Source organism: Vidua macroura, chromosome 16 (genome assembly GCF_024509145.1).
Source record: "Vidua macroura isolate BioBank_ID:100142 chromosome 16, ASM2450914v1, whole genome shotgun sequence".
Lineage (NCBI taxonomy): Eukaryota > Metazoa > Chordata > Aves > Passeriformes > Viduidae > Vidua > Vidua macroura.
In genome coordinates, this window is record NC_071586.1 from 13,895,296 (window position 1) to 13,907,071 (window position 11,776).

Below are 11,776 nucleotides of genomic sequence, written 5' to 3' on the forward strand. Positions count from 1 at the left end.
GATACTGTACCAGATTCTTTACCTTAAACTAATTATAGAAGATCTACCAGTGCTTTGCTGCTGAGCTCTCTCCCAGCTCCAGGCTGTGCCGGACCAGGCACATTTGCAGGCTGAAAAGTCAGAGGTCAAGGTAAACGCACATACCAACATAATGAGTGGCTCTAATTTTAAATAGTGTTTATGTAAGCCCCAGAAGGACTGCGGAAGGTATTTTCTCAGGCTCATTTCCACTCCCAGGGTATAGTTTCAGGCACAGATCATCAGCACATAAAGGATGCTGACGCAGGAGCTGCTCTTGCAGATGGCACTGAGAGCCACCAGCACCCGTCCTCAGCACTCCTGGGGAGAGCAGTGCTGTGCTGCCCTCCCATCACAAACTCTGCTAACAGCTAATTCCCTCTCACCCAGACACAGACACTCCAAGGATCTTTACAGACACCCACGGAGTCAGAGCTGCTTTGGAGCAGAAAGTCCCTAACCCAGCAGGTGGGATGGGAAAGAAGATTTCCTTTGAATTAATCCTGTTGGGTTTCAGCGCCCCAAGGACCAGGGGTGGTGTTAAAGCAGAGCTTCCTGACATCTCAAAAGCATCTTAAAAAATAAACAAACAAGGAAAAAAAAAAAGTGAAGAAACAAAAACAGACCCAACCATCCTTTCAAGTCTCACTGTTGGGAACTCTTTCAAAGGTTTGCTGGTGCAGTAGGAATAGCCAGGCCTGGAAAGATGTGCACCATTTGCCAGAAATTATCCTATCCTTTATAGGGCACGGGTAATCCCAGGGGAACAAAAAGCATCAGGTGTTTCACTGGTGTTAACAAAGCCTCCCCATGAGGGATGTCACCCCAAAACAGGTAAGGGATGCTGGGAGAGCAAATCCTGGGGAGAATTCAGGCATTTGCACAGGGTCAGGTATGCCAGGGCAGAGCCAGGGATAAGGATGGCTCCCATCCCTCCCAGCAGCCTCCTGCCAGGGGCCTGGCTCGAATAAGGGGAAGAGCACACCCTCAAAAACAGCAGTGAGCTCAAAGAGTGCCCTGCCAACACCGGGCCCCTCTCCCCACCCTTCCCCTGTGGACACACAGCCCCTCCCGAGGCCACTTCACTTAAGGCTGGGTCACCACCACAGCCAGGGAGTGGAGAAGGGGACGAGCTGCTTTGCCACGAGCAGCAGAAGTGTCCCATTCGGGGCTGGAAAGGAGCTTTTCATCAGTGTGTTTGGGATAGAGCACAAAATTAATTACTTCACCTGTCCCCTAAGCAGAGCTGCTGTCTAACCACGGGGACAGTCTGGTTTTCATGGAATACTTCATTCCCTCTGCTCAGGGACAAGCCCATGTACCAGCTGGCTCTCCCATCCCAGCACCACACTGCCTGATGCTGCCCACAGCTCCCAGGAAGGGCAGCAGCTCCCCTGGTCAAGGCTGCAGAGCAGGCACTGCCCCAGTCCGGGGTGTGCTCACCTCTCCACGCACCAGGCACACATCCCATGGGAAAGCCTCACGTGCCCCAGCCATGCACGGGACACACAGGCTGGAAACTCTGCTTGAAAACAGAACCTTTGAACTGAATCCAGTTGGACAGGGAACAGTGTTATCCTTCTCACCCCCCTGCACGGGACATGCCATCATCCATGGTTGGGGACAGCCAGAGCAGGACGTCACAGCCACAGTGCCACCGGCTCTGGATGAGACTGTGCAAGGGAGAAGGATGTGACCTCCCAGTGCCCAGCGAGGAATTTGGGGATGGGCACTTCAGCCAGAGTCTCTGACAAGCAGAGGCATTGGCACAGCCACCTCTGGGGCTCAGAGCCACACCCGGGCTGTGCACCAGCCAGATAACACCGGGGCAGCCCCGGGAGGATGTCACCGCCCAGCCACATTCCAGTTGTATTTTTAGGTTACCTGCACAACCTCGAGGGCTGGAAAAAACGTTTGATTTTGTCCCCATGTGTCAGCCTGCTCTCGCCCAGCCCCGTGACAATGGAACACACTCGTGACCAGAGGCCAGACTCCCCTCAGGAAGCTGAAAAGCCCCGTCTGGCTGACACTCGCACGGTGACATTACAGGACATGCCACGTAGGTGCCCAGAGTTGTGGTGCTTTGCACCAGAGCTTGTGCAAAACCCCTGTGCAAAGGTGGGGACAGTCACAGGGGCAGCTATTCAGAGCAGGCATTGAGCTGGGGTGCAGGCAGAGCATCCTCTGGGATGGACACTGCCTCCTTTGCATCCTTCACTCCAACTGCATTTCTCCCCCAAAAAAAAGCAGCGGCTGAGGCTGCACCTCTTCAAAGATCCGAGACAAAGATCTGGAAGGAATCCCAGCCCTGATGCCCTGGGGTTGTCAGGGGAAGGTAAAGGAGACAATGCTTAGAGAAAAGCAAAGAACATGCTAGAATTAAAAAAAAAAAAAAAAAAATAGAAGAAAAGGAGAAGGCAGAAGCATCATCAGCTGTGCCCCTCTCCCTGCCAGCAAGTACCAGCATCACTCCTTCCTTTGATTTCTCACTTGGTAGGCTAAGCCATGAAAAAATAAAATCTGCTTGGAATTGATGTGACTGGCTAGTGACAGTTTCCTGATGGGAGAGAAAACTCAAACTGTCCTTGGAATAGATCAGCTTGACAGGAGGCACAGTGGGAAAGGGAATAGTTTGACTTTGTAATTGTCAGCAGTAACTCAACTCCAGCATCAATAGACACTTTTTCTATCCAAACTGGCATCACTCAAGTACTTCCAGGTGTCCTTGTGAACTTATCAAGAGAGAAAAGTATTCCCCTCTCTGCTTCTTAAAAAAAGAAAAATTAGGAAAAACAAGATTTCTACCATCCTCCCTCCAATTTGCTTTGGGCACGGATAGAGTGATGTCAACTCTGCAAATGATGTAAGAGAGCAGGCACCTGCTATGAAAATGGAATTTATGGAGGAAAAAAAAAACCTTCACATTCCCAGCTGCCTGCCCTGGGAGAGAGGCAGAAACAAGAGACTGACCCAGGTGCTTCCCTGGCCCTCAGACTTCAGGCAGGACCTTCAAGAGCAGCATCTGCACTGGGGAACAGGCCAAGCAGCTGCTCTGAGGGTTCACAGTGACATTATTCCCCAGGGACCTGGAATGCTTCCCACTGCCAGGGTGCCACCACAGCTCGGGTGGACAAAGCCTGTGCTCCCTCCGAGGAAAACTTCTGACCTCCAGCACTGAGCCATCTCTGAGGTGCAGGAGCAGAGAAAACCTTGGATTATTCCCTTTGGAGCAGGGTGCTGTTCCAGCAGCTTACAGAAAGCAGCAGGCGAGTGCTGCAGTACAATTCCCTGCATTTCCTGCTGTCCCACACCAAATTTTTGCTCTTTTTGGTACATATTCAGTGCCAACCCTCCTCCCTGCCTCTCTCACCCATCCCCTTCTCTGCTCCAGGGAACCAGGCAGGAGACACAAGTACAAAGAGAGAGCTCAGCCCCAACAAGCTGGACCTGCAGCCTCTTTTACTGGCATTAACCACACCATCCTTATGGCCCACACCATGCACCTCCTGCCCTCCCTCCATCACTGCTCCTCTGCCCCACAGGATAGACTGCATCCACACTCCCAGAACAAACCCCATGTCCAGCTGGTCTGTGAGAAATCACCTGTGAACATTTCTCTCCTTTGTTCCCTCACATTCCCTGCTGCAAAGCTTAAAAATGCCCCCCAGTTAAAGGCTGGAGCACCAGCACACTGCCAGCCCCACTGCCCAGCATGTCCCTGCCCTCTTTCCTCTCCACAGGCTCTTATCAAAGGCTGTACCAAGTCTGTGTGAGGAAAACATTTATTTTCAGGTGGATTTGCCCAGTACCTACAGGGCAGCTTTGATTCATGACGAGGAAAAGCTCCACAGGAAACGTGCCCACAGCTCAGCGGTGTTTTGCCACCACAGCTGCTCCTCTGGGTGGGATTGATCTTCTTTCCCCTCCTTCTGTCACTCTCTCATATCCACCCTATCACACTGCACTTTTTCCAGCCTTCTGGGAAGGGAGAGTTGCAGGTTTTTCCTGGTCAAGGCAGATGAGAGAGCTGCCTCTCCATCCCAGGAAGGCAGAGGTCTCCAGAGCCAAGCTGCTTCCAACACATCCAGCTCACATCCCAGCTCAAGAGCTTGCAGTGACTCAGCTCAGCCCAGCCTGCAGCTGTCTTGGGGCACACTCAGGGCTTCCAAGAACCATTTCCACTTGAGTAAGAGAAAATCAATTTTTAAGAATCCCCCTTCTCCCAGAAGAGCGAGGCTCACATCCGTGTTTTGGGGAAAGGAGCAGCGCTCTCTCTGCAGGGTGACGCGTGGAGAGGAGCTGGGAGGAGATGTGTGAAACATCAAACCTGTCTGAGATCAAGGGAAACACACCCTGGCTCCTGTCCCTTACACATGGTTTCCTTCACTGAGCTGAGGCTGTAAAACCCCATGGGGAAACCCACAGTTACCAAACACAAAACCCTCTGTGGATCCAAAATTAAGGGGAAACTCTCGCAGCTACCTGGAATGTACACAAAAACATCACACCTCCAGGGGAGCTGCTGGAGGAAAAGCTGAGTGGTTTTCGAGCACCTTAGCACAGCACTCACAAGGCTGATAAGAATTAGACATTCACCCACAATTTCTGCTTGGTTATTTCTGGAGGCATCTCCTCCAGGCCTCGCTTCACTCTCACCACCCTTCAAGAAACCAGGCAGGGACAGGTGTAATTAATACCTGCAAAAAGCTGCTCTTGGCTAAGAAAGCAGCATCTGCAGAGCACAAGAGGCAGCCCCAGCACAGCACAGCCCTGCAGGTATCCTGGGCTCCGAGGACAACCCCAGCCCTGGCTGGCACCAGCCATCCTCTGGCACCTGGTGCTCACCTCTGATGCTCAAAGCCAAACAATTGCAGGGATCAACCAAAAACCTGAGGGAAACGGGCTGCAGATGCTACCAGAGAGTAAACACAGGGAGCTGTACAAGCAGATAATCTGAAACACCCACCACATCCCTCTTTTTAGCAGCCTTAAAGCAGTGTGGAGCTGCTTCCAGGCTTAAGGAAAACGGGTGCTGCCAAAGAGAGAGACAGAGCTTGGCACAGGGGCTGGTCAGGTCCAGGCTGGTCCTCCAGCAGCATCACCACCCACCAGCACCTTCATCCCTCTTTCAATTACATCTTTTTTTCTTTTCCTGACCACCACAAGGGTGGCAGTCAGCACCACAGGTGAAACTGCCACTCTACGACATGAAATAACTCACAGAAGCAGGCTAGATGTAAAAGGAAAGAAAAAGAACTAAAAAAGCTAACTTTATTTTCTGACTCCAGTTTATATACAATAGTAAAAGTGACAGTGAATTGGAGGGTGAAACTACCACCTCTTCAACTACACTGGTGAAACTAATAGTCTATCAATTCTCTTCAGTTACAAAAGAAGAATGTAAAACAATCGTCTACATGAACATGCCTGAGAAAATTCAGTTGAAATATGTAAATATCAGAAGGCATAGGAACTTTTAGAAGAACTTTAAAACTCTCAAAAGAACAGGGTGACATGAAACAGGTGAGGATTTGGCACAGGGTGGAGGATTTTAGTTCTGGGGACACCAGGGAAACCTCAGAAGTCAGCTGAGCACACGTGCACACACACAAAGGTGTCTCACACTGCCCTGCCCCGTGCCAGCAGGGATTTTCTGGGGGTTTTACAAACAGGCACGTGGGGCTGGGCCTGTCACCTACCCCCGAGCACCTTTCAGAGGTGTTTGGAAGATGACAAAGAGCAGCCAAAGCCACGTATCAGCACGAGATCATCTCAGCATTGGCCAGGGCGCAACTTGGCAGCACGTCAGGAGAGAAACCAAGCGGTGCAGAGCAGCAGGGGACTGTGAGCTATGCAGAGCAGCTTTCCTCAAAAGCCCTGACCGTGAGCACATCTGGCCCTCAGCACAGGAGCCACGTCATTTTAGTGACGAGCTGCAAAGACATCCTCGTGTCTGCAGCACAACACACCCCTGCAGCCATGCCCCAAACGCTCAGGGCTGATTCAGAGGGGCCACCCCAAGGGCTGCACACTTTGCTGCTTCATCATCTCCCTGTCCAGCCTCAACTTTCCCACTCCCACACCAAGCAAACCAAGATCTTCGTGCTACAGCAAAAAAAAAAAACCACTGCCGTGCAGCGTGTTTGCCCTTCACCAGCTTGAGCAGGGAACAGCCTCCTGCAGGGAGGGATGAGTGCAGCAAGAGGGAACATCTGCTCCAGCTGTGCCCTCCAGCCAGCAAGGTCAGGCTGCTGCCATCTCCAAGCTGCTGTTAACACACCCCAGTGAAGACATGCAGGGCACCCAGCCCACTGCAGCCACCCCCTGCAGCACTTGGCTGCGTCAGCCATCCCCACGGGACCCCGGCGAGGCGGGAATTCACACACACACACACCACAAAGCAGTTTCTAACTGGCCTGCAAGCCCAGACAAGCTGACACACCCTAGATAACCCCGTCATCCTCCCCTAAGCCACCCCCAGCCCATCCACGTAACCAGCCCTGCGTGTTTATGACCTGTCAGACACATGACTGTCACCTGCCAGGCCCTGCAGGACAACTTCTTCCCCTCCTGTCCCTCCGTCCTGCACTGCTGGCCCCATCCACACCCATCACCCGTGGATGCCAAGGGAGGATGTGGCTCTTGATGCTGGCAGGACCCCATCCCAGCTGCAGGGATTTAGGCGTTCCTCCTGAGAAACCTCCAACATTTTTAGGAATGAAATACAAGAATTAAAAGCTGCTTTTTACACTTCCTAAAAGGCACTACCGGGGCAGGAGAGGAGGCAGCAGGGACGAACACTGGTGACAAGGAGCACTTGGTGCTCAACAGGCAGATCCCAGGGAGAAAAGGGTCCAAACCATTCCCAGAGAGCTCCATCAGACACAAGCAGCTTGGCTGATGCCAGTGCCAAACCACAGCTAAGGTTAGCAGCCTCTGATGGGAAATTACTTGTATCGAGCACTCTGGAGGTTTCTTCCTTTCCAAACCCAGATTTGTCTTCGGTGGTGGTGAGGGGGGGTGAATGCTCCACAAACAACTTCTGGTAAGTGTTGTCTCCTCCTCATCCTGCCTCCTCTTATAAGTCATGCTTTTCATGGAAATTTATATTTAATTTTTTTAAAAAATAATTTCAATTGATATGATGAAATTAAGGCTTAGAGCACAGATCAACTCAGCAGTGCCCCTCCCTGGGCACAGTGCAGGCAAGAGGATGGAGGCTGTGGCAGCTCAGTGGGTGCTGGAGAGGGTCCAGCTCATCCTCACCTTCACCCCACTGCAGGTCCCCAGCATAAGGCAATGATTTCCTTCCTCCCCTGCACACTGGGACCCCCAAATCCTGCCCTTCCCCTTGGCCACACTATAAACCACCACATTCCACACAAGCAGCACCTCTGCTCCAGCCTTTTGCTGGGCAGAGAAATGGCTGCAAGAGAAAGGAGCACACAGGGAGCCCTGTCCCAGCTCCAAAAAAGGGAGCAGACTCAGATCCATGGCAAAGCGAGGCCCACTGGGGCCACAAGGCAGCACTGTGACATCTGAGATTGCTGCAGTTGTGCCCAGTAATTCCAGAGTTCCGCGGGACAACGAACATTGGGACTCTCAGCACTGCCACAGCACCACTGCAGCATTGCCCCCACACAGGTAAGAGGTCGTGAGGAGATGAAAATCATAAAAAAAATCCTCTCTGCCCTTTCCCCCACTCCAAATCCCTGACTAACACTTGACCTGTGCTACAGAGGTTTGTCAGCAAGAGGCAGCGGGTAGATCCAGCTCCATATGAACCCACAAGCCACCCTGAGTCATGCCAGCAAAACCCCAAACTTTTTGTTGATAGAGTAAAATCACCTCCCGAGCCAACACAAGTTCCTCTCCCAGCTCTTTCCCCAGCTAACAGCCAGCCCAGGCTGTGCCATATTAACCAACACAAGCAAAAACCATCTTCTGTCCAGAAACCCACAGAGCCCCACATCTGCAGAGGTGTCATTTTGGGGCACAAAATCACCAGTACCAGAAAGCTGCTCCCAAAGGGAGCCTCTACAAAGCACAGAGGAGTTTCGTCCAGTTCAGCCCTGGACCACGGCTCAGAGCTGGAAAACAAAGGGATCAGCCTGCAGTGAGATTCATTATCCACTAAAAGAAAAGCAGGGAAGCATCCCTCCAGGGAGGGAAATGGATTGCTGAGGCACAGCTACATATTTATCACATCCAGCATGATATTTTCCAGGCACCCACCGTTATTCCAGCAGAGGAGGAAGGCAGGAGCAAAGTGCTGTGCTTTCTCCAGGATCGTTACAATTAATTGGATTTGAGCTCCGTGGTGCTTCAACTCAAATTAAATAATGGCTCCATGGGATCAGAGCTCCCACCTCTCCAACCACTCACACCCTGGGAACACCAGGCTGGTGGCTGCTCTGCCTGGACACAACAGGAGCCCAGAGCCAAAGTCCTGCCTCGGCAGGTCACGACCCACACGTGTATTTTTGGCAGAACTGCCTTTTTGGGGGGGATGGCAGCTGGAAAAGTGTAAATGGCAGATGAGACAGTGCTGGATTCACAGCCTGAATTGCATAAGAGTGTTGTGCTCCCACGGAGGGCACGGCCAGGGCACAGCAGGGACAAGGCACCACCACTTATTTACCCACCCAGAATAGACATGCCACGAGAACAAGCACCAGTTCATCCCCAGGGTCTGGCATTTCTCACTGCTGGCTTTTCCAAGCCTCTGTGGTGAAGGAGAGCTGCCTCCCCAGAGGCACAGCCTGGCTCCAGACAGATCCTGATCCCTCTCCCCAAAAGCACCTCTATTCCCAAAGGACATCTCCCTGCTAAGGAAAAACACTTGTTTTTGAATTACTCAGGCATAGGTGCTGGGTAAGCCAGGACAGGACAAGCAGGTCTTCTCCCTCCAGATCCCACCCATGCACTCACCCTCCCCTCCTCCCTGCAGCTGCTTTTCCCAGCAAACTCCCAACATTTTGGGAAACAACCGTTTCCCCAGCAGCACGCTCCTGCCTGTCCCTCCAGGCATCAGGGGCCGCTCAGGTGACAGCCAACAGCCCCAGGGATGGGCACAGGGATTTCCACGTGCAGGGCAGGCAGAAGATACACCTTGAGGCCCAGGGAAAAGGGTTTTGTATCCCCAGAGTCTCAGACCTTGCATCCTCCACTGTGTTTCCGCACCCACACAAAGGCTGAAAATTCCCTGAGGCTTCATCCCCTCCTGCTTTAACCTCTGGGATACAACACCCTCCCTGCACAGCACCCATGCACTAAAAAGGTGCAGACCTTGCTGGAAAATCACAGCCAGGCCCAGCCCCAGGTTGCAAGGTGCACCCAGAGGCTGTGTCCCTTGCAAAGTTCTGCAAGGAGGACACAGGGACAGCTCCAGAGCTTTTTTCCCAATTCCTTCCTACAGTGCCACCCAGGCCATGAGACCACAGCTCGGGGGAACTTGGGTGACCTGAGGAAACAGGGAGTTTTTGCATACATGAGTAAACATCAGCCTCAACAGTGCAAGATAACACAGGAGACTTCTCCCACATACAAGATCCTGTGAGATAACTTGGATCAAACAGACAGGAGCAATGGGAAGAGGAAGGAAGCAAGCCAAAATCCTCCCTAAGCTCCACAAAATCCCCAGGAGGTGTTTATCTCCCAAGCTGTGTTTAGTGCAGAGCAAAGCCCCGGCACAGCACCATTCCTGTCACCAGTGTCACGGCCAGCCACGTATCCCAAAAATCTCCCGAGGCAGGAGACAACCCCATGATTAAGCCAAAGTGATGGCAGGTGAGTTTTGGAAGGCATCTGTCACAAAAAGAGCCAACCAAGAGCTTCAACACAGCAGCCTCTGTTTACAACCCTGAGCAACACAAACCCAAAGAGAACCAGCAAAGGAAACCTGAGATTGTTCACTGAAATTCCCTAAGGAAAAGTAGGGAAATTTAGCTTAAATTCAGGCTGCCTGAAAGAGAGGGAAGCAGCTGCCATGAGCAGCAGGTACACACACTCAGACCTGCGAGCATCCCTGGAAAAGCCAGCTGGGATGAGAGGAGGCAGATGTGTAACACACACTCAGGATCCACCCTCGTGCTGCTGCCCTGATGGAAGCAAAGGAGCTCAGGTCAGACGGGGACTCTGAGCTGCCAGCAGACACCGGGGTGCTCTCAGCACACACAGTGTGACACCTCCAGCACAGCACACCAGGGTTAACTGCATGAATGAACCAGTCTGCCACAACCAACAGAAACCTGCACGCACAGAGCAGCTCCAAACCTCCTCTGAGGAAAGCACCACGCTCCCAGGTGCTCCTCCAGGCATCACCTCTTGCTGTCAGCCACGCTGCTTCCCCCAAAATCCTCCAGGCCCAGCTTGGGCTTCATCTCCCATGGGGCACAAGTGGTCAGGCTCACCTCGTCCCTCCATCCACACATCCGCCGGTCCGGCACACGCAGCCGAGGAAAGGTCTGAGCTCCGGTGTGCCAGCCTTTAAGAAGCCTGGATGATCCCTTCCAAGGCTGGATGGCTGGAGGCATGTGCTCCTACCTGTGAGTCAGCAGCTCCACTCAGCAGCTCCGAAAATCGCTGCTGATTCACCCCCTGCTTACACAGCAAACAGGAAACTCAGGTCCACATTCCCTCCGGATAAGACACGGATCGTTTAAAACCGGGACGGGTGGAGGAGGGGGGGGGGGAAAGAAAAAAGAGTCACGGGAGGTGCTCACATGGCTCCTGACTTCGAGTTTCCAGAGCATCACTCCCGCACAGGGAAAACCCCTCGAATTTTATTCCGCTGATTCGAGAGGCAGCAGCCACACTCCGTGCGCCCCCCGCTCCGTCCGGTCTGCGCCCGCGGCGCGGATGGAGCCGGCTCCGGGGAGCACCGGGACACCGGCAGAGCCGCCTCCCCGTCCCCATCCATCCCGGCACGTTCCGCCGGCCGACACCTGCCGGCCGGGGCTCACCTTGCGACGGGGACAGGCCACCTGAGTCACGGCCGCGCTCTATAAATAACACCGGTGACACACGGTCACGCTCCCCGGCTGGGGACGGCGGGGCAGCAGCGATGCACTCCCGGCACACGCCCGGCACCGGGCCCCGGCCGTGCCCGAGCACCGGCACGAGGCCCACGCCCGGAGCCCCGGCCCGGTCCTTCCCACCCGGGAGGGCCCCGCTGGCCCGCGGCTCCCAGCCCAGGATTCCCGAGCAGCGGGAGCTCGAGGCAGGGGAAGCCTCCAGCAGCGCCAAACAAACCTCGCCTGTTTTCACCGCTCTCCCCACGCCGAGCGGAGCCTCGCCCCGTCCCCTCACAGCCCACTCCCCGCGGCCCCTCCGCACATCCCCACCACGGGCTCGCAGCCCCGGGCATCCCGGCTCTCCGGCCTCCGCCGGGGCAGAGGAAGCGGCGGGGAGCCCGCGCCCGGCGGGCTGGGCAGCAGCCCCGTGCCCCGCGGTCACCCCCAGGCGCGGCCGCCCCCTCCCGAGCCCGCTCGTACCTCTGGGCAGGGACATGGCGCAGTGCGAGCCCGGCGGGCCCGGCCCGAGCGGAGCCCGCCGGTCCCGCCCGCCGCGGCCCCGCCGCCAGCCGCGCCGCCGGGCCCGCCCCCGCGCCGCCATTGGCCAGCGCCGCGCCGGGGGGGCGTGGCTAAGGCCTCCGCGCGGAAACGGCTTTGCGGTTCTTGGGCGCGGCTGTGAGGGGGAAGTGAGGCGGGCGGGCGAAGCGCTGCTCCCCGGGAGAGGTGGCCTCGGTGGCCCCGCC

General features: G+C 54.6%; 1 protein-coding gene and 1 long non-coding RNA gene across 3 annotated transcripts in view; one reads left to right on the forward strand and one right to left on the reverse strand.

Annotated features, from left to right (window-relative positions):
• Positions 1-11,568, reverse strand: part of MAP2K3 (mitogen-activated protein kinase kinase 3) — a 30,644-nt gene extending 19,076 nt beyond the window's left edge. Inside the window, exons 1-2 of one of the 2 annotated variants that reach the window (XM_053991892.1) lie at positions 11,514-11,542; positions 10,431-10,617 (exon numbers count right to left, since the gene is read on the reverse strand). In XM_053991892.1, the coding sequence (XP_053847867.1) occupies positions 10,431-10,443 (13 nt within the window). In that variant the 5' untranslated portion in view covers positions 10,444-10,617; positions 11,514-11,542. Of the gene's footprint in view, positions 1-10,430; positions 10,618-11,513 lie in introns of both variants that reach the window. The other variant, XM_053991890.1, reaches the window with a different exon arrangement.
• On the forward strand, positions 6,480-8,564 carry LOC128815298 (uncharacterized). The gene is made up of 2 exons (XR_008439608.1): positions 6,480-7,662; positions 8,246-8,564. It is a non-coding gene; the product is annotated as an uncharacterized LOC128815298 (long non-coding RNA).
• Positions 11,569-11,776: the final 208 nt, after the last annotated feature.